Raw genomic sequence first — 21431 nt, forward strand, 5'->3', positions numbered from 1 at the left:
GTGGAAATCAATCAATCAATCATTCAATCAACTCAAACAGACTCAACAAGGATGTCAATCAACACAACACATCATAATACTTTGATGCTACATAAGCCTGGATCAAAGGGCGAGTCATATTCACCGTATATAGAGATTGTTGAACAAGAGTGTATATCAGTGGAGAGCGCAATATTGAACAATCGCAATGCCAATGTACATATAGTAGTGAAGAACACATCGTTCGTACTAAGGTTGCGAAGTGTGGACATGTCCGTTGTCAACTTTAGCACGTTCCATGTCAAGGCAGGCTTGTACTACGCCAACGAGCCCATGAAAGAGGTCAGCTTCATCCAGACACCGCCCATCACCTACGTCGGCAGCAGCTGTTCGACTGGCGAGTACTTCACCCTGGACGTCAAGATATCGATCCTGTCCAGCCAGCATCAGGGCAACCTGTTCTACCTTATGTTGCACACGACTGACACTGCGGCCAAGCATGCGCCCGGCCACGTGTACTTGTCGCACCCGATACGAGTCGTGTCCAAAGTGGACCACATCAAGAAGGACCCGAATGGCATGATCGAGAAGAAGCAGACATTCATCGATATACTCACAGAGAGGTTCAGCATACTAGAGAGAATGTACAGCTCACAACAGAACATCCTCACTTCGATGTACCGAGATCGTGACCTCGAGGGAGGCACAGCTGTGGCGTATGATGGCGATGTGAAGGAGGAAGACTCACACAATTCACCATCACACTCTCGCTCATCCTCTCCTCCATCATCCCCGCGCGATGCTCAAGGCAAACATCTCAAACGTCACAAGGTAAAGCATCATCCTGACGAGTCCTCATCTTCTGCCGATCAGCAGATGAGGGTAGAGAATGGCGGTGGTGGCACCAAGAAGAGTCGAGCCGAGATGTTCCTGGACAGCTTCAACAAAGTGATCAACTTGTATAAGGAGGAGTATAGCGCAGTTGATCAATCATCCGGTGGTCATCAGGACACAAAACAAGCTGCGCCCAGGTCATTACAACTCGCAAGCCTCTTTGCCAGCCTGTCAACCGACGAGAAGTCTACTCTGCGAGACCTTTTGGATGCATTCACATTCGATGACACTATTGTCAAACATCAACAACACCAATATCAGCAACAACAACATCATCAACATCAGTCACCAATGTACCAGTCGTCGACAGCATCCTCATTCAACTTGGCATCAGTCAATCATGAGACGACACATTGTGGATGTCCAGACTGTCCGTACAGGAAGCAGGCGGAACAATTCATGTTACTCTCACCGATAATGATGCCATCACCTTCACCTGCATCAGTGGAAATATTGATCACACCTCACGACTCTCCATTGATCTCACCAGACTTTGCTCCAGTCGTATCCAAACACTCATTATACGAATTGACCATGGAGACCATCACTGAGTGATTGAGTGAGTGTGAGTGATCGAGCGAAGCCAATGTGTAATATTCGTATTGACCAATAAATAGTGTACTAACTCAGAAGTATGAGAGTTGATTGTAGTGTTACAGTGATTGAGTGGGTCACCCCATCACATCTGAGATATACAATCGCTGGGCCCTCTCTCATCAGATAATGTAGTGGGGGAGTCAGGGCAGGTAGATGTATTACCACTTACAACTAAGTATACACCATGTTAATGGATTACACTACATTTATAATTGAAGTAATATATGCAAACATCAATATCACTTCATATGATTATATTATACTTATAAGTATAACATAGGAATTTCTATTCTTAAAAATGATTGGGCTTGAATCCTTGAGATCAAGATATATCTTTATATTATTATTTGTTGGATTAGTTCTAGCCAATGACCCGAATGTACAACAACTACAACAACCACAACAACCACAACTATATCCACAGGATCAACTACAGGGACCTCTTTTGAACATTCATATCATATGTCATTCACATGATGATGCTGGATGGAAGGATACCATTGAGGCATGTATAAATATCCTTGTCAATTTATAAATACTTACCTGTATTCCTTCAATATTATTTAGGGATACTATGATATCTATGTTCACAGAATACTTTCATCATTGACAGACGCTCTTCCTTTAAAGCCAAAGAGGAAGTTTGTTTGGTCAGACATGTAAGTTTAAATGAATATAATAATATTGTTAAATATTAAAATTATTTCTTTTATAAGTGGATTCCTTGAGAGATGGTGGATAGATCAAGATAATAACACCAGGAGTATATTCACAGGTTTGGTTCAATCTGGAAAGATTGAATTTGTTAATGGTGGATATGTTATGAGTGATGAAGCATGTACCACAGCTGATTCATTCATCAATAATCTTCACCAAGGAAACAAGTTTATTGCCAATACCTTTGGTGAACTATATGTAGCAAAGAAGTATGTATCAATATAATTATCTAATCAATCAAAATAACAATGATCTAATATAATATTCGGGAAATTAGTGGATGGCAGATAGACCCATTCGGACATGCAGGAAAGACAGCTGCTTTGGAATCATTCGCTGGATATGAGAATATTGTGCTACATAGGGTGGATGAGAGGACAAGAGATCTGTTGGGATCGACCAGGGATTTGGAATTCATTTGGCGTGGATCAAATGGTTTGAACTCAGAGTTGTTTGCACATATCTTGGATGATATTTATTACAAACCTGATGATGTCGATCTTGATTGGACTGATCCCATCACTGGAGTTCCTAGATTCCGAGATGAAGTCATTCGTTTAGCATCGAAGAAAGGACGTCACTATCGATCACCTCATATATTATTACCACTTGGTGCAGATTTCAAATATGTCAACTCTTTAAACGCTTTGGAGTTTATGGATAATCTCATCGATCATTTCAATTCCAACCCTCAATATGGATTCACTGCACACTACAGTACACTCAGCGAGTATTTCTCCGCCACCAGGCAGTGGTACTCACAAACCCAGACACCAATCAATCACATGTACTCTGACTTCATTCCATACGTCTGGAATCACTTTGGTACCAATGATCTATGGGTTGTAAGTAACACAAACAACATAATTAAGATTTAATATTGACGATGTATCCAACCAAATAGGGATACTATGCTTCGAGACCAGAACTCAAGATGTTGAGCCGAAAAGCTGACTCTACCCTTCGCATGGCCAGGGTATTCAATGCCCTTGAGAGAATTCCAAAGGATCAACAAGAACTCCTAGACCAGGCCCAGAATGTAAGTGATTGATTGCATGAACTTTGGTCATTTATTCAACTAACCTTGTTAAAAAACGAAGCAATGCTCATTCATCATGCACCACGATGCGATAACTGGAACAAGTCAACAATTCGTGGTCAATGATTATTTTGTTAGACTTGGTCAAGCTATCCAGTTGTCTAAACAAGTGATCAATGAAGCTATCCAGAACTCACCAGTTGGTGCATTCCCTGGTGATCTAATTGATACACCAATATTGGATATAGTCGATAATATGTATACACCAGTTATAGTTATCAACTCATTGGCATGGAGAAGGAATGAGATATATACTGTCAAGGTACCACATTGTGCAGTACAAGTCTTTGATGGAACAGTGTTGATGAAATCAGATTGTAACAATATCAAGATGGAGCCATTTGGATATGAACTATCATTCTTGGTTGATGTTGGATCAATTGGATTCCATGTCTATCATGTTTTGGGAGTGCCCATTCCTTCAAACGTCAAGAGTTCAGCCAACTCAGTTCTTCATGTCACCGATGGTACCCAATCATTATGGAACCATCATTTCAATCTTCATATGTCCAACTCTGGTTTGATGGGTTCAATTGACATCAGGAATCTGACCATCATACTCAAACAAAAGGTGAGTGATTGACCTGTCTTTGTTGGTTGATATTCAATCATACTAACAAAATGAATCCAAGTTGGTGGAATATGAGGCTATTTATCCAAGTGGAGCATATATTATGACAACAAGATATCCAACACCAGTGGAGGTTACATCGAGATCATCGATAGTATGGACTGATGGTACTTTGTCAAAGTCGATAAAGGTTACAACTGGATTGGACTTTGATGCTACGATTAGAATATACCAAACGAATATCTCAAGTATAGACCAATTCATCGATATAGAATATGATGTAGTTGGAAAGGATGACACTGAACGTGTTGTCCAATTCGAGACATCATTGAACTCTGACACTCTATACTCTGACGACGGATATGAAGTTCGAAGCAGACCAATCATTGACGATTACACTGGACATCTTGAATCATCATTATTCCCATCAGTATACATGTCCTACATTATTGACTCAATCACAAAAGAATCATTAATAGTAAGTACCCCTTACATTGACATATGGAATCATTCCAGAATATTAATATTTTTCTGATCACTTGATTCAGTGTTATGGAGATAGGAGTAAGGGTACAGCGGCAAGAAGAGGAGGAATGGAGATGCCATTACATAGGAGTCATACTAGAGATGATCATGCAGGTTTGGACCAACCTCCAATCAATCATGCAAGAATCAATGTCAAACATAGATGCAAGATTGATCAACTTAAGAATATTCAAGACTCATCAAACAGAGACTCAATACTCTTTGATAATCCATTGGTACACCTAACATCCACTCCTGTCTTTTCATCTCACAGATTCGTTCTTAATGGATTATGTATGTAGTTTGATTGAACTCAATATTTGTTTGACACATGGATTAGACTAACACTTATTATTCTTAGATTCGGCACCAGACAATATACATGTTATGACTTTCACTAGGATAGGAGGGGAGTATCTCTTGAGATTGGCAAACATAAGATCAAATGGTCCAGCAACTTCAATTGATCTCACTAGATTATTACCATCATATATTTTTCCAGGATCTATCCGTGAGACCAATATTCATGGTTTTGGAAGTATGTTAAATTTATGACAATATTGATTAATTGATCACTACTAACAATATTGTTGATGGCATATATCTAGGACCAAACTATTCAGCACCGAAGGATGAATGTAATAATGGATTTGTTTGCACACATCAATCAATCAACTTTATACTCAAGGACAAAATTGTAAACTCAACTGCTAGAACATTGGGTCCAAATCCAGTCCCACTCAAAGGGACTTTAGTAACATTGAATCCAATGGAAATCAAGACAATAAGATTCGTCAACAACAATAAGTTTAATTAAATATAAGTAATGGAACTCCCAAAACAAAATGTAAAATTTGGCGCCTTAAAGTTGATCATCAATCACTCAATGCCATATTCTTCAATACTTGTATTACTATGTACACAGATAATAACAGATCAAAGGGTGGAGTACCAACACTGGACTCTTTAAAGATTGATGGAGCAAAATATATTATCTCTGTTTGTTCTTTGGAGAGGGAGTATCCCTATCTGGTCAAGCTTGGTTGCATGATTGGATATTCACCAGCTGGGAGACATTGACAAGTTCGTTGGCACTCAGATTCTGAACAATCAACCTTGGCAAAGCAGGAACTACTACACAATCATTGGCAACACTGGAAAGATAGTTGGATTGCAAGTCCATGATCAAGATGATCCCGCACCCTACAACAAGAGAACAATCAGAAGAATCGAATATTGGTACGAATCAACAGAGGACTGCGATGGTGGTCACGATATATGGTATATGTTGCCAGTGCAGGCATTCAAATCTGCCCTCGCAGCTCGTGAGGTGGACTATGATGAGCTGGATCGTTACAAAGTTAAGTTATAATACACTCACTTATTCAATCAATCAATGAAACAATCAAACAATCAACTTAATATACCATATGCCAACATCTTAATGTACCTTGGTAACGTTGCATCACTCCAGGAGTTGGCTGCAATGAATGAGATCACTGCACTGCGATCACATAGACTGGCCTCCAGAATGTTCTTAACTTACACACATGCTCTACAAGTGTACCTTATTATGTAGCCTGTGGTCACAATGTGTGTGTGGATAATCAAGTTGTATTGGGTTGTTGGGAGGTATATATATCAAGCAAACAGGGGCTGGTGGATAAGTTCCAGCAAAACAAACAGTCAACCCACAACTTGTTGATCACAGACCCACCACTACCACCATCATCATCATCACTACTCAAGTGAATTACTTACAGCGGGCATCAAATGAACATGAATGAACACAAGCCCTGTTTACCTGCCATCTATACCTCCATCATAATACAGGATATGTTCCAGCCCCATCATGTTCCAATCCAATATCAGTGAGAGAGTGTGTAATTTTAATAGTGATTGTATGTATCAACAACATTACACCAATAATACACGTTCACTTCATTTATTACATTCTACATAATATTGGTCTAATATAATTATTATTATTATTATTATTAATAGAATGAATAAATTATTCATATCTATATTATTGGTTTTATTACTCTTAGGAGAAACAACTAATTCTGTTTATGGTAAGTATAATGAATCAATCAATCAAGGTAAAGGGTTAGTTCTATTATTATAGAACTAAGTTCAACTTAATTAATTAAATTATAATATTGTACATTAAAGCACAACTCCTTGTGGACTTGGAGTTTGTGATGATAATACTCAAGTTTGTTGTGGAAAGGAGTTTGGACCAGGGTTCACTCCAAAATGTCTCCACAAATGTACTTTCTTGAGATGCCATGGTAACCTAGTTTGTGCAATATCCAATGCTCAACCAATTTGTATCCCCTTTGCCAACTACCGGCACAACTGCAACATCTGCAACAACAACTTCTGCCACGGCCTCCACAACGGTCTCAACTCAATCAACTGTTGCTAGTACTGTGGCTTCAACTGTATCACAGGCTACTGCCACCACGGCTACAACCACTGCTTCGCCCACGGTAACGACAACAGTGTCAACTCAGTCAACAGTTGCATCAACGGTATCCCAAGCTACTGCTACAACTGCCACTGCATCTACTGTTGCTACTAACACTGCTTCGACCACAGTGTCTACTACCTCCCCCGCGTCCACCATCACCCAGACTACCACTGCCACCACCACAGTGTCGAGTATTGCCACTGCCACAGGTCCAGTAACATCAACAGTAGCTTCCACAACTGGTCATCATTCAGTTTGAGACTATCAACATCATGACCAGCGGTTGGTGAGCAGATAGTGCTGCCAATGAACTCCTCGATAGACGTACACGATTTGATGATAATCTAAAGATCTTTAGATTATCAATATCTAGATCAGTTGTTATTGTTGCTGCTGCTGCAGTGTTTGTGGAGATTGTAGTATTCTCCTCACATTATTATCTCTTTTAGTATTTATCTCTTATAACTCTTGAGACATAATGAGTGAGTGAAACAACCGAACTTTAACTTAAATAATTGCGCGGGAAGAACTTAGATTCAAAAGTGTTGATTTCGATGAAGTTCAAAACCCATAAAAGGTGTGTGTTTGGTGAATGATGTGGGGGTTGAACATCCATGTGATAGCACTAGCTCATCTTATCACTACCATTCATTCTTTCATTCACACCATACTCATACACACACACACAACCATTGAGCCAGTATAAGTCACAGAAGAGTATAAACAAACGACAACGAGTGTTAGAGTTTGGTTAGGTTGATCACTTATCTCACTGCTTCAACTATCATTCCCATTCATTCTTTCAATTGATACAATGATTGATAGACTGACTGACTGACATCATCATAATCATAATCATTCATAATCATAATCATTATCACTTCATTCATTATTAATCAAGAGTTATAAAAAGATAATATTATTATTATTATTATTATTATAAGATGTCCAAAACTACAACAAGTACAACAACAACTTCAAAGTCTTCAAAAGAGACTTTTGAATATAATGAAGATGAGTTATATCCACCTCTGGATCATAGTGCCCGCTATGCATCGGATCTGGATGAATCCGTTTTAAAGACCTTGGGAATGTTGCCCGACGAGATTGCAGCCTTTGTCAAACAACGCCACATGTACATAAACAAGGATGTTATCCTTAAGGACCAGGTCAAGACTCCGGACAAGTCGTCATTCGTCGACTACAAGCAGTTGCACATCAAGTCCCCGGTAAACAACGCACGTGCCATCGAACTACTCAAGAAGTTGGTCATTGTAAAGTTGAATGGAGGCCTTGGCAGCAGCATGGGTTGCAAGGGCGCCAAGTCCTCGATCGAGGTTGCACCCGGAGTCACCTTCCTTGACATGGCCGTCGCACATATTGAGCAGATCAACCAAGACTATAATGTTGACGTGCCATTGGTCTTGATGAACTCATTCAAGACAGACACCCAGACCACAAAGATCATTGAGAAGTACAAGACACACCGCGTGACCATCAAGACATTCGTCCAATCCAAGTTCCCAAGAATGTACAAGGACACCCTAAACGTTGTTCCAAAGCCCAGTAACGAGGCCAACCTAAAGGACTGGTACCCACCAGGAAGTGGTGATGTCTTTAGAAGTCTCCACCGTTGTGGACTTCTTGATGAGTTCATCGCTCAAGGCAAAGAGTACATCTTCATCTCCAATGTTGAGAACTTGGGAGCAGTCACTGATTTGCGTATGTATAATTACCCAACATCCCTCGCCTGATTAGTCCTCTAACAAACAAACAATCAATCAATCAAATAGATATCCTTAACCATATGGACAATGAGAAGATTGAGTTTGGTTTGGAGGTGACAACAAGGATCAGCACAGATACAAGCGGTGGTGTGTTGATGTCCTACTTGGACAGACTACACTTGTTAGAGCTCTCACAGATCAAGCACGACAAGCTAAAGATGTTCAAGGACTTTAAGTTCTGGAACACCAACAACATTTGGGTCAGTCTCAGGTCCTTGAGTCCATTGATCAAGAGTGATAAGCTAGTCCTTGATTGGATTGTCTCATTCCATGTATGTTATTTCCATGATGTGTTTACATACGTATATCTTTCTAACCTGTACATTAATCAACTAGAATGAGAACCACAAGGCATTAGTTCAATTGGAAACACCAGCTGGAATGGGTATCCAGAACTTTAGCAACTCAATTGCCTTCCTTGTCCCAAGAGGAAGGTACAGACCGATAAAGTCCACAAGCCAGCTGTTGATCTCACAGTCTAACCTGTTCCAATTCGAGCATGGCAAGATGTCGATCAATCCAAAGCGTGACTCATCCGACATTCCTCTTGTAAAGCTTGGCGAGGAGTTCACAAGCGTGTCTGAGTACGAGAAACGTTTCAAGTCCATTCCAGACCTGCTCGAACTCGATCATCTGACAGTGTCGGGTGATGTCTACTTTGGTGTCAACACCAAACTAAAGGGCACCGTCATCATCGTTGCCAATCACGGTGAGCGCATAGAGATACCCGATGGTGTTACGCTAGAGAACAAGATCATCTCTGGCACTCTTAGGATTATGGATCACTAAGACCCTCCACTAATCCATCAAATAAGTCTTTTGTCTAGACATAATGTACCATTCATTCATTCATTCAATCATTCAATGTAATCGCCAGTTTATACACGGTCTTTGTTGTTGTTATTTATTGAGTCTTGATCTTGTTGCTGCCACTGCTGCTGCTACTGCTACTGCTGGTGATGACCAACTTCAATGTTAGGATATTAAGTGGTATGTATATCAAAGTTAGGAATGGTAGCCAGAGTGTGGAGTAGAGCTGGTATTGTCGAATGAGTGTGCCGATCAGTGTATAGACATTCTGGTTGAGGTACAGTCTCGCCAGAAGATATAAAACGATTGGTGGAGAGATGGCCAGTGTAACCAACGCCTGGAAAATTCGCAATATCGGCCAAGAGGAGCGCATTGGGAGTATACATAGAGGGACGACGAGAATGGCTGCAATCGTCGAAAAGGAGAAGTTGAGCAGTGACATGGTGGTGATGAACAGTAACACTGGGAGGCATGTGAACACCTTGAAACTGGATCCGCCTCGGGGCGTGGTTGGGAGTGGTCCTGTTCCTGATTCCGTTGATGATAATGTTGATATTGATGACGGATAAAAATAGCTATCCAATCGAGGATAGACGAGCGTGAAGATTATAAGGTAGACGGTGGCGAATGAGACAAAGAGCACAGCGTCGCTGACCAGGCTATTGGAGTGTGTCGACAGGTCTTGGAGTAGGGAGAGTGTGGCGCGAGGGAACGTCAATGGAACCAAAAAGAAGAGAAGGCCAATTGTGAGTGTCACACCAACCATTGTGGCTGAGTACAATATATCGATTGGCGTGTCTGTCACTGTGATTGGCTGTTGTTGTTGTTGTTTTTGTTGTTGTGGTTGCTGCTGATCAACCAGATCAGCATTGGGTTGCTGTTGTCGTTGTTTGATCAGCTTCATCGAGGGAGGTTTGAATGTGGTGGACAAGGAGAAGAGGAGCAGGAGCACTAGGATGATCAACGGACCGACGATGGCACCGAGTGAGATCATGTACTCGCCAATCGACACGTATCTGAATGGTGAGGGCAACAGATAATAATAGAACGACTGATGCAGATGCTCCAGCAGGTTATTGAGACTGCGTATCGTTCCAATGACCATCACAGAGTTCTGATGGATGGTGTGGCGCTGCTGTTGTGTCGGCAGCGCAATGGTGACGGCGTCGATGTGATAGTCGTTGAACAGACCGTGGTCGCCCGTCGGCACGCCCATCGCCTGGTTGTACATGAATGTGGCCAGAGTGGCCATGTCGGAGGGAAGATGACGGTTGATAGGCGATTCATTCAGAGCGAGCTGAACAGTGTCAGTGACGCGCTCCTTCGCTGCCATGCGAGCAATCGTGTTGATGAGGTCGAGGTTTGGCAGCTGGCCATTGGAGCCCTCCGCCAGGATATTGAATCGATTTGTACGATATGTTTCATTGATGTCAATGTTGAGCGCTGCCTGGATCATGCCAGCGCGACGGAAATAGCTCTGAGCCGAGCGTGCGTCGTTCTCCCCACTCGAGTGATAGTCTGACAGCCAAGCCTTCATTCCCAATCCGCCAAAGTGGCCATCAGTGATCACAATGATAATATCCTTTGCCATCCAAGTCCTAGCTCTCCTCTGCAAATTGGATGCCATCGCCAATATCCATCCTACACCAGTAACATCGCCTTCCTGTAGTCTAATCGCTTTAACTTTATGAGGTCATTCGAATGAGTGAGTGAGTTGATACCAGGCACGCGCGGCACTGACTACAACCTACCGTTAAACTTGGTCGTCAGAGCCAATGACTCGGTGCCATCTGACTTGGGCGCACGGATAACACTGTACAGGTTGTAACCCTTTTGTTCGCTAACATCACCATCGTCGTGGCCAGCGATGGAGAATACATGTGTATATGTCTCAAGTCCAATGTCTCGCAGTTGTTCTTCAATCCATTTGGAAGCCTCTACTCTACAATTCTCCACGCTATCCTTCTTATTGCACTTTGCTATATATTGATTCCATTGTTGTGAGTATCTAATGGCTGCATCTACATCAGATCTATCAAACTCTACGTTTGCTGCACCCGGTAACAATGCATTCTCCGACATATAAGTCTTGTGTGACTGTGCCGGGAAGTATGATATTGATACGATGCCTCCAAAGTACATCACCAATCTGTTTGTTGAGTTGATTGAGCGATTGAGTGATTGGGAGTTGAGTGAGTTGAGTGATCAATCAATCACCTCTTCTGATGAGTCATACCCTACAATCACAAGGAGTAACCTCGTCTTTTTGTTATTGATGTCAATCATCGCATCAACTTCCAGCCCCAGTAATCGCTTCTGTTGCTTTCTAGTGTATAAGTATATGTATAATATATAAATTATGATCAATTAATTTAACAAATGATGATGTGGGATTGAATAAAAGTGATCATCACTTTCTCTCACTTTTTCCATAATTCACTGATTGGGCAAATCAACCAATCAATCAATCAATCACTGATTGATACATTTATATAATACGAATATCTAGGATTGTCCAAGAATCTTTAGATTCTTCAATATTCGGTTATACTTTTGTACTGATTCTTGATCATCACCAAGCATATCCATTAGCCAAATGCAGAAGGAAAAGGCATAGAACTTGATCATTGCCTTTTGTTCCTCTGTGAATGCTCCACAGCGACCGTCGTCAACACTGTTATTACAATATCTCTCTTCAATAGCCTCGACGAATCGCCAGTCTCCATAACAATGTGATAGTATTCTTCCAATGTCATAGAGTCCATCGCCTGCAAGACAGTCGGCAAAGTCAATGATGCCAACCACAGTTACCGACTGATTGTTGTCTTCTTCCTCCTTGGTCTTTACACGTATGTTTCCACTGCACATATCGGCATGTACAATGCATGGACGATCGAACTTCTTGAGATATTCTTTGACGCTCTCAAAGTATTTGGTGAGTGTGATGGCCGCCTCATCCTGGCTGCTCAGGCCATGCAGAGCCAGGTCAAAGAGCCCTCGAGACTGACAGCTCGCTATCTGATTGGGAATGTCCCTGTCAAAGAATGTCAACCAGTCTGGGAGTGCGCCTTGAAACTGCTCGTTGATGAGCTCGCCATAGCCTGTTGCGCTAGACGGACGCGGGACACAATGAAACTGCCGCAGTATCTCTCCAACACGGTTGAATACACTCTTGATGGCATGCGTCGGCATGTCCAACGGAGTCGTGTATATATCTGACAGGTCGCAACTTTCGATAAATGACTCGATCACATAGTTCTCTGTCTCTGCCAACAGTCGTGGCACTGGCAACATATGTTTGTTTAGCAATGAAAGCATTGCGGCTTGCATTCTAGCAGTATGCATTGCAGGGCCTTCAGAGCAATCTCTAGGCAATCTTAGTACTACTCTATCGTAGTCTGGTTCATTGGGAATGCCATATGATACGATATATACATCATTGTCATAACCCTTTGAACTATCTTTAATCGATATTCTTGTAGCATAATCAACATTATCACCATCATTGATTGCTACTTGTTTCCAAGGCTCTGTAGTCAAATGCTTTCTTATTATCCCAATGATACAATTAGATCGATCTGGTTCATTTGATGGAAGTCTAGTAGTTTGATTATTATTATTATTCATTGTATATTATCACTTGTTAATATTGTGAATGATTCAGTCTCGAAGAGAATGGTGAATCATGATTAAATAATGTAAACGAGTGAAGCCTATTACTTGGTTGGCTCAACATGAGAGCTGCAATTTCTCTGTCTTGTGGTTTTGGGAAGTTCATTCTTTTGAATCCTCTCCTCCCCATTCACCTCATTATTCACAATTAATTAATTAATAGTGTGTGGTGCACGTTCAGATTGTTCGAGATTAGATCTTGTTCTTGTCATTTGACGACATCATTTGCTAGCAAATCTGTGTTGATTATGTACGATCACATATTCTTTTAACCGGTTACAATAATAAATAGTCTGTCCTCAGGATTTTAAAAAAATTTTAAAATTAATGATCGTATTTTTAGAGACATCCATGGGACATATCCAAACTTTTTAAATGTGGTAGGTTGCAATCTACAGATTTGGGTGTGAGTTTGTAGACTGACCAGTCGCGTGACCTCGAACCATTTTGTGGGGACCTGATCATTAAATTCCAAATGTGTGGACACGGGACGTCCGTGTTCTACAGCATCATGTCTCAAAGTTACAGTGAGACAGCCACTGGAACTAGAACGACTATTTATAAGCGAGAGGGAAAGTATGGATGTTCTATCAAATCAACCAAGGTATTATTCCCTAGTACAGCTACTCCTTCATATGATACATACATATATATATATAGTTATTATAACATATAATTAATTATTATTATTATTACTATTAAAATTATTTTTATTATTAAATGCCAGTTGAAATAACAACAAAGACATCATCACAGCCACAACCATCACTCCTCAATCTGTACAGATTGTGGCAGAGTATTTGGTTGTCTAGGCCAGATGTCATAACAAACTACACCTACACCAACTCACAAACAAAGAATGATAATATAATGAGTGTGGAGGAGTTGTCCAAACAGCTCAGACAAGATACCCCACATAATCTACAGATGCTTGATCATAAACATTGGGAGAATGTTGTTGACTCACTTTGTCATCACCTTCAAACTGGTCAACTGTCTATAGGCCCATCCGCTCCAACTTGCCCCGACACTGATCTTGTAGGTCCATACAATCCCCGCACTGGCAAGTGCACGTGCAAGTGGGACTCCATCCCCAACGACCCCAGTATCTCGGATATTCAGGTCCACTCAGGATGCACTGCCATCAAGAAAGTTCTCGACTCACTCGAGTCGGTGGCCTCAAGAGATAATGAATGGCTAACAGACATCTTCACAGTTGACGACCTTCGTGTGGCCGTTGATGAGGTGTTACTCTCCAATACAGACATCCAGCCAGCACCCACTACATGCCAGGGTGCCATCACCAACACTGTCGCTCTACCAATCGAGGCCCCCAATTGCAAATGTTGACCCACAGAACGACACCAACATATCAATTTACAATGAGTTGTACCCTACAGCCGAACAGATCAAGATGTTTGCCGATGCCAAGTACTTCCATTCCATCGCTTGTTGTGCAAGTCAGTGTGATGATGGCCTTGCACGGGCAATTGCCTACTGTGGCAATGACATTCTGATGGCTGACTACTGTGAGGCCGCCGACGACAAGACCCTGGCACTCTGCCAGAGATTGAGTGGCGCCTCAATGGCCTTCCTCAAACTTTGCAACCTAGCTGGTATCGTCTCGGACTGGCAACTGGGCAACATGGCTGCTGGTATAGTCCTCTTCCGTGTACTTGGATAATACCGCGATCACTCACGCTCCACAATGCCAGAGGGAATATATGGCAGCCGAATGACAGGAATCACCGTCCAGAGATACGTTGATATTGGAATATTCAATGGTGTAATCTCAGCCTCACTATCATCCGGTGGAGAGCAGATCACCCGTGATCAGTTCCGTGCGCTGTCCGAGTCGACGACTTTGATCAACGACCTGATCGACCTACGCAGTGACACCATGCGCAAGACCCGTGAGAACCCAGTACTACGTGGCGCGCGCGGCAATCTCTGCACCTACCTTGACAACATGATCAGTCGTAGTGTCCTTGTCGTTGCCAAGACCATTGCCGACAGTCGAGTTTGTGCACTGGTGATCATGGCACATTGCAACTGGGTCCTGATGGCCTCGCACCACAAGTTGCATGAGTTGGCCATGCAGACCAAGGAGGTTACACTCTACCCCACATGCACATACAAGTCACTGGTCAATCATAATGAGTACGAGCAGTTGCTGGTGGCCCTGAAGCCTTATGGTACTCTTGGCAAGAAGGTCGGCCCATGTCTGACCAAGACTCGTAAGGAGTTGGACATGCTCTACCACACTCAAAGAACTGATCCAAAGACCCATATGGCTTGGATAGCAGATGCAACAAGAATAATTCTCGACCCAATCAATATGAGAAAGTGGATTGATGTGGTTCATTACAAGTGGGAGGGTAACACTGGAGATGTTGACTATTGTCCGTAATGTTTTAAAAGCGACAATCATTATTAAATTGACCCTCTATCATTGATATCAACATTATAAATAATAAATTACAATCGTTCAACTTAGTGGCCCACGACCTCTACCTCAATAGTTGGCTAATTATCCAAAACGATTCAACAACTATTGGTAATATAAAAGTGACAAATAATTGATTGATTGATTGATTTAAATCTATATATATATTTTTGATAATTGCCAACAATTCGAAATAATTATTTCTCCAATAAGAAATTTACATTTCTTTGTAAATAAGGATAATCCAGATAATATTAAACTCTCGTCCCATATTACAATATATTCCAAATTGTAAGATCAACACAACACTCAAACAAAATCCGGAATGATTTGATTCCAAACAACCTTTGATCAAATTGAATTATAATTATTAATTACAATGTGACAGACAGAGATAAGCAAAGATATTAAATTAACTGTTAAGTTAATAACATCAATGTGGTGATCATTCCAAAAAAAAAGAATTGAGACAAGGACAAGATTGACCAACTTCTTCTTGGGATTTTTGAAAGAATGAGTGGATCACAACCTTAGATTTGATCAGGGCACTAACATTCATTCATTATAAATTAATGTAACTTTCAAATATATGTTTAAACAGATAACAACACAAAGATACATACATACTACAATATACAATACATTTAATACACCTAAAGTACAAAGAATGACAAAGGATATTATAAACTTTTACAGAGAGAGAGATGATTATGGATGCTTCAGTAACTTCTCACATCACGTAGTCAACTACAATGGTGATGATTGGCTGACCAGCGAGCATTACTTCCAAGCAATGAAGTTTGAGAAAACACCATTGTACAATCAGATTAGAGACGCAGAGTCTGCCGCAGTCGCCAAGAAGCTGGGTGGCTCTAGAGAATACCCACTGCGACCAGACTGGGAGAGAATCAAAGACCGCGTCATGTATGACATTGTTCTGGCCAAGTTCAAACAACATCTAGACATCAAAAAGGTTTTGCTGGGAACTGGAGACGCCAAGATTGTAGAGCATACTAGAAATGATAGTTACTGGGGCGATGGTGGAGATGGAAGGTAAGTAATAATGTAGTTGGTTGGTACGTTGATTGGAATACTAACATATTGTTGTATGATTGAATGATTGAATAGTGGAAGGAATCAACTTGGTCTTACTCTAATGGAAGTTAGAACTCACCTCCGCGCTGAACAACAACAACAACAAGAACAACAGCAACAACAACAACCAGATAATAATTAAACTTCTTATCTCTAGTAGTCCTGTGTTTGAGATGGTGGAGAGGCCTCGAGGCCAACTCCTTATCCTTGGGCAAAGGATTTATTATGTCAACTATAACAACAACAACGACATGACAATCCACGTTCCTCCACGTCTTTGATTGAGACGACATGGATGTCATCCACAACACTCTGAAGGATTGGATAGTTTGAAAGACATTTCCAAAGGTGTAGCTAGCTCACCATAATCAGTGAGCGCTCTTAATGATGGAGAATGAATGTGATCGATCAATCCATCCAGTCTCCTTCCTCTTTCTCCTCTTGCTGTTTTTGGAGTGAGCCTAGGCTGCGAAGCCATGCTCACTCATAGATGTGCGGCGTCCATCCACGATAGAGATTGAGAGGTTATTCCTACATTTTCCAAATCTTGATGGTTGGGTCCGAGTCGATGGCACCTGATGCGATGATGTTCTCTGTAGGGTGGCAGGCAACAGCCAGCACCACATCGGTGTGTCCTTCCAGCTTCTGTACGATCTCCTTGGTCTGCAGATCCCAGATGTAGAGGCAGTTGTCCTCCGATCCAGAGATGACCCATTTTCCATTGGAGAAGGCAGAGAATACACAGTACTTGGTGTTCACGTGACCGTCGTATGTCTTCATCACTTTGTTGTCGCTGTAGTTCCACAACCGCAGCTTTGAGTCCAGTGTGCCCGCCAGCACATACTTGCCATTGGGTGAGAATGACGAGTATGATACCATTGGTGGTTTTACATCAGTTGGCAACAATGTCGCTAAGATATCCGCTGTTGCTGTGTCCCATATACGTCTATATGAAGGTGGGAAGAGGATAAGCTTGTTAGTAAAGTACATTAATCATTCATTCAATGAAGGGATATGATTCATACATTGATCCATCGTGGCTGCTAGAGACAAGCATGTTTCCCTCACGGTTAAAGTGGACGGATGATACTGGCTCGGTGTGTGCCTCGATCTTGCGCTGCATTTTGCCAGTCTTGACATCCCACAGGATGATGTCCTCGTCAAAGGAGCCACTGGCAATCAGGTTGGACTGCGGGTTGAAGTTGCAACAGAACACAAAGTTCTTGTGGCCTCGCAGAACCTTTAGTTGATCGCCTGACGTGGCATCCCATATACGCACAGTCTTATCATCCGATCCCGAACAAATATACTTTGAGTCATGACTCCAGCTTGCATCCGATATTCCCTTCTTATGTCCAGTCAATGATCTTTGATATCTTCCATTCCTAGCATCCCAAATCTTTATAATATTATCGGCGGCTAAATAGTTGTATAAGAGTATGAGTATGATTATGAGTATATGAATGAAGAGGGGAAGGGAGGGGAGAGATACTTACATGCACTTAATAACCATTTACCATCTGGAGAGAACTTTACACATGATATTGATTGAGAATGACCTTGCAGAGTGTACTTTAATCGGTAGTTTGGTGTATTGTTTGGCTTTGGACGTGGAGCGCCCTCTGGTGACAAAGCAGGTCCACCTCCAGCACCAGATGATGTTGATGAATAAAGTATTGATTCAGTCTCCATTGAATATTTAATAGTATATTATTATTATTATATAGTATATTATAATATATAATATTAAACAAATAATAAAAGAGATAGAGATAAATGAACAAATGACAATGTTATCGTGAGCATTTTAACAAACATTGCGCAACTCTCACTCGTCTCTTGTTCAAAAACACACACAAACAACAAACTTTAAAGTAAAAATTAAATTCAAGAAGACGAAAGAGTGAATGAGTAGTTTTTTGACGAGTTGAAGGGTGTGATCATACTCGTTTCAACACACACACATACACAATAACATACATATAAACAAACAAGTTAACATCTTATACATATATAGATATAATGTCGGAAAGTTTACCAGCAGACTTGGAGAGCGATATTGGAGAGTTTGAAGGATTGCTAGACAAGATTGAGAATCAACTAGAGCCATATTTCAAGCATTCGTTAAAGGACCATCAGGATGAATTATCACCTCTACAAGCAGCTCAACTAGATATCTCTGTTGCCTATGCACTCAACTCATTGTTCTATAGTATGTGTCCATGCTAACATTCATTGATATTGGACATTGGCCCTGCATCCTTACTAACTAATCACAAATATTACCTCAGTGTACTTACAGACTCAAGGTGTGTCACCGCATGGACATCAGGTCAAAGGCGAGCTGGACAGGATCAAACATTATATCGTCAAGCTGCAAGGAATGAACACACAACAAGAGATTGATAAACGTATGATTATGACTGAGTCGGATAGGTGGATAAAAATGATGGCCATGGCTTGATGTGGGATGGATACTGACTTATACTAATTATACAACCAATCAAATGTAGCCAAGATGACTGTAGACACAGAAGCAAGCAAAAGAATGATAAACCACTCATTGAACGCCAATCAACCATCAAACAGTATGATAAATACATTGAATGACACTCAGATATCGAGTCCAGCTATACTAACTCAATAACAATCACTTTCACAATATGACAGAGGAGAAGGAACAGAAGAAGAGAAAGAAATAAATAGATATATTATGTACAAAATATCGATTATATCAATCAACCAAACAGGCCTGTCACATACTCCAAACATGTACATGTTTGGTTGTCAATATATGCACTCACATTCATCCCGACCCCGTGTCTGTCTTGGTCCGACGACTCTAGACATCCATTACATTTCCTCATTGTTTCCAGCAGCCAACAACAACATTCAATTATTGGTAATGAATGGTTACGATACTGACATGGACATTTCAAAGATTGCCTTGCCAACAATGATTCACCACGAAGTTATATTGCTGACAAGTTTGGTTGGCAGGCGGAAGGACCTGTCAATATCCGTCCAACAGGAGGAATGATTGGTAGTGACCAGTAGTTTCATTCAGTTCTTCGTCAATCGATGCGTCGTCGATGTCGTCAACGACTCTATTGCTCGATGTGGATGTGTGGTTGCACCATTAGTAAGTGCAAAGGTCACCCCACAGAAACAACTTTGAAATTGATGTGTGATGGATATTTGATCGGATTTATTTCGTGTTTTACATCTTTCATCACGACTTTAAATCTTTTTTTGACGTGTGAGTGTGTCAGATGTCCAAGCTACACACTCATGGGACCTGTCTGTCTATTTGCCTGCCCATCTTCTTACTCTACCTGATTAATTTCTGATTCGATGTACACATCATCAGTCAGGTCAGTCCTTTCATGTTTGTCTGTCAAACTGTTTGGATCGTGGTTGGATTCCTGTCCTAAAAATATCCGAAATAATATATTATTGATTTAGTTTCTGTTTATGTTTAGATTAATGTGTTCATTTTGGTGGATCATGAGGTGGAGTGATGATGATGAATTATGATGACTTACCTACCAATATAAATTGCACTCCGGAGTCATCCAATCATTCCATCATCACAAATCAAAGTGTTAATATAACAATCAATCAATCAAACAACCACCTAGTATTTTAATTTACTACTCCCCTCCAATATATAATCAATAATGCCACTTCCATTGACCATCAGAAAGAGCCTCAGAGGTAAGTTTTGGAATAATAATCCAACAATGACATGTCCAACCTTACTGATCAATCAAATATAATATTAGACAATGAGGAGCACTTGACCCAAGCCGTCGAGAACTTGAAGGCCACCACAGGACAGGACTGGACCTTTGAGTTTGACTTTGAGACCATCTACGAGAAGTTGGCCAAGGACTGCGACTACCCAAGAAACAACGCCGGTGACTTCTTCTACAAGACCATCGCCCTCAACGTTGCCGACTGCATCAAGTCGACCTGTGCCAAGGACGAGATTGCCAAGGAGGCTCTGATTGAGGCCAACTCCAACAACAAGGTCATCGTCCGTGTCAACGAGGAGAAGAAGAACGTGCCATACTGGAAGTACATCTTTGAGAACAACTCCCTCGTCCTGTTGTTCAACCCAAGCGTTGCCAACACTAGCGACATCTCCTACTTTGACCTTGCCGCCATCATCCCATCCCCAGGCGTCATGTCATTGAAGGCTCGCATGGACATTCGTGAGAACACCGAGGCCATCAACGAGGAGTTGGAGAAGATCAAGGCCGTCACCAAGCGTGACTGGACCTACGACGAGGCTTCCCTCGAGCAGTGCTACGCCACCTTTGGCGACTACCAGGAGCGCATTGGTTCCATCCTCAAGGACATCATTACCAACGTCTCCTACAACATTTGCAACCGTTGCAAGGACGAGATGATCCTCGAGGCCTTTGACGAGGTCACCCAGAACTCCAAGATCGTTCTCCGTGTCGTTCCAAAGCAGAGCGAGTACTGGGTCTGGTCTTTCGAGTCTGGCAACGTCGTCGTCTCCTTCAAGTCCATCTGCAACGTCGGTGACATCAGCTACTTGGACTTTGAGAAGTTGTTGTAAATTATCATCACAGTCTTGCTTCGTCCGTCAACCCAATATCATCAATCACACATGTCATCATTAATTGATTGATCGATTGAGTTGACTAACTTGTTTGATAAATAGATCAATACACTAATAAACATAATGATGTTGATCGACATAATATAGCAAAGAGTACTTAATTGACATGACA

The 21431-nt window shown here is 41.4% G+C and overlaps 12 protein-coding genes across 12 annotated transcripts; 9 read left to right on the forward strand and 3 right to left on the reverse strand.

Annotated features, from left to right (window-relative positions):
- Nucleotides 1–84: 84 nt before the first annotated feature.
- SAMD00019534_102230 (hypothetical protein) lies at nt 85–1428 on the forward strand (the record flags this gene model as incomplete). Its single annotated transcript, XM_012894474.1, has 1 exon — nt 85–1428. One exon carries the CDS (start codon nt 85–87, stop codon nt 1426–1428), a length of 1344 nt encoding a protein of 447 aa, XP_012749928.1.
- A 1544-nt stretch (nt 1429–2972) lies between these two features.
- Nucleotides 2973–3869, forward strand: SAMD00019534_102240 (hypothetical protein; the record flags this gene model as incomplete). The annotated part of the gene is made up of 3 exons (XM_012894475.1): nt 2973–3032; nt 3092–3226; nt 3288–3869. 3 exons carry the CDS (start codon nt 2973–2975, stop codon nt 3867–3869), a joined length of 777 nt encoding a protein of 258 aa, XP_012749929.1.
- A 3933-nt stretch (nt 3870–7802) lies between these two features.
- Nucleotides 7803–9431, forward strand: SAMD00019534_102250 (hypothetical protein; the record flags this gene model as incomplete). The annotated part of the gene is made up of 3 exons (XM_012894476.1): nt 7803–8580; nt 8652–8917; nt 8982–9431. Coding segments are annotated over 3 exons (1494 nt in total), but the record flags the coding sequence as incomplete, so codon positions are not given.
- Nucleotides 9432–9549: 118 nt separating this feature from the next.
- Nucleotides 9550–11741, reverse strand: SAMD00019534_102260 (hypothetical protein; the record flags this gene model as incomplete). The annotated part of the gene is made up of 3 exons (XM_012894477.1): nt 9550–11138; nt 11207–11604; nt 11692–11741. The coding sequence occupies 3 exons, from the start codon at nt 11739–11741 to the stop codon at nt 9550–9552; spliced, it is 2037 nt and encodes a 678-aa protein (XP_012749931.1).
- Nucleotides 11742–11963: 222 nt separating this feature from the next.
- On the reverse strand, nt 11964–13082 carry SAMD00019534_102270 (hypothetical protein; the record flags this gene model as incomplete). Its single annotated transcript, XM_012894478.1, has 1 exon — nt 11964–13082. A coding segment is annotated over one exon (1119 nt), but the record flags the coding sequence as incomplete, so codon positions are not given.
- A 765-nt stretch (nt 13083–13847) lies between these two features.
- Nucleotides 13848–14477, forward strand: SAMD00019534_102280 (hypothetical protein; the record flags this gene model as incomplete). Its single annotated transcript, XM_012894479.1, has 1 exon — nt 13848–14477. The coding sequence occupies one exon, from the start codon at nt 13848–13850 to the stop codon at nt 14475–14477; it is 630 nt and encodes a 209-aa protein (XP_012749933.1).
- Nucleotides 14478–14541: 64 nt separating this feature from the next.
- Nucleotides 14542–14811, forward strand: SAMD00019534_102290 (hypothetical protein; the record flags this gene model as incomplete). Its single annotated transcript, XM_012894480.1, has 1 exon — nt 14542–14811. One exon carries the CDS (start codon nt 14542–14544, stop codon nt 14809–14811), a length of 270 nt encoding a protein of 89 aa, XP_012749934.1.
- Nucleotides 14812–14835: 24 nt separating this feature from the next.
- SAMD00019534_102300 (hypothetical protein) lies at nt 14836–15537 on the forward strand (the record flags this gene model as incomplete). Its single annotated transcript, XM_012894481.1, has 1 exon — nt 14836–15537. One exon carries the CDS (start codon nt 14836–14838, stop codon nt 15535–15537), a length of 702 nt encoding a protein of 233 aa, XP_012749935.1.
- A 625-nt stretch (nt 15538–16162) lies between these two features.
- SAMD00019534_102310 (hypothetical protein) lies at nt 16163–16807 on the forward strand (the record flags this gene model as incomplete). Its single annotated transcript, XM_012894482.1, has 2 exons — nt 16163–16626; nt 16702–16807. Coding segments are annotated over 2 exons (570 nt in total), but the record flags the coding sequence as incomplete, so codon positions are not given.
- Nucleotides 16808–17199: 392 nt separating this feature from the next.
- Nucleotides 17200–18360, reverse strand: SAMD00019534_102320 (hypothetical protein; the record flags this gene model as incomplete). The annotated part of the gene is made up of 3 exons (XM_012894483.1): nt 17200–17614; nt 17694–18087; nt 18165–18360. The coding sequence occupies 3 exons, from the start codon at nt 18358–18360 to the stop codon at nt 17200–17202; spliced, it is 1005 nt and encodes a 334-aa protein (XP_012749937.1).
- A 330-nt stretch (nt 18361–18690) lies between these two features.
- Nucleotides 18691–19370, forward strand: SAMD00019534_102330 (hypothetical protein; the record flags this gene model as incomplete). Its single annotated transcript, XM_012894484.1, has 4 exons — nt 18691–18880; nt 18960–19079; nt 19182–19256; nt 19339–19370. 4 exons carry the CDS (start codon nt 18691–18693, stop codon nt 19368–19370), a joined length of 417 nt encoding a protein of 138 aa, XP_012749938.1.
- Nucleotides 19371–20348: 978 nt separating this feature from the next.
- On the forward strand, nt 20349–21256 carry SAMD00019534_102340 (hypothetical protein; the record flags this gene model as incomplete). Its single annotated transcript, XM_012894485.1, has 2 exons — nt 20349–20385; nt 20454–21256. 2 exons carry the CDS (start codon nt 20349–20351, stop codon nt 21254–21256), a joined length of 840 nt encoding a protein of 279 aa, XP_012749939.1.
- Nucleotides 21257–21431: the final 175 nt, after the last annotated feature.

The sequence above is a fragment of the Acytostelium subglobosum genome, assembly GCF_000787575.1.
Source record: "Acytostelium subglobosum LB1 DNA, scaffold: scaffold26, whole genome shotgun sequence".
Taxonomy (NCBI): Eukaryota; Evosea; class Eumycetozoa; order Acytosteliales; family Acytosteliaceae; genus Acytostelium; species Acytostelium subglobosum.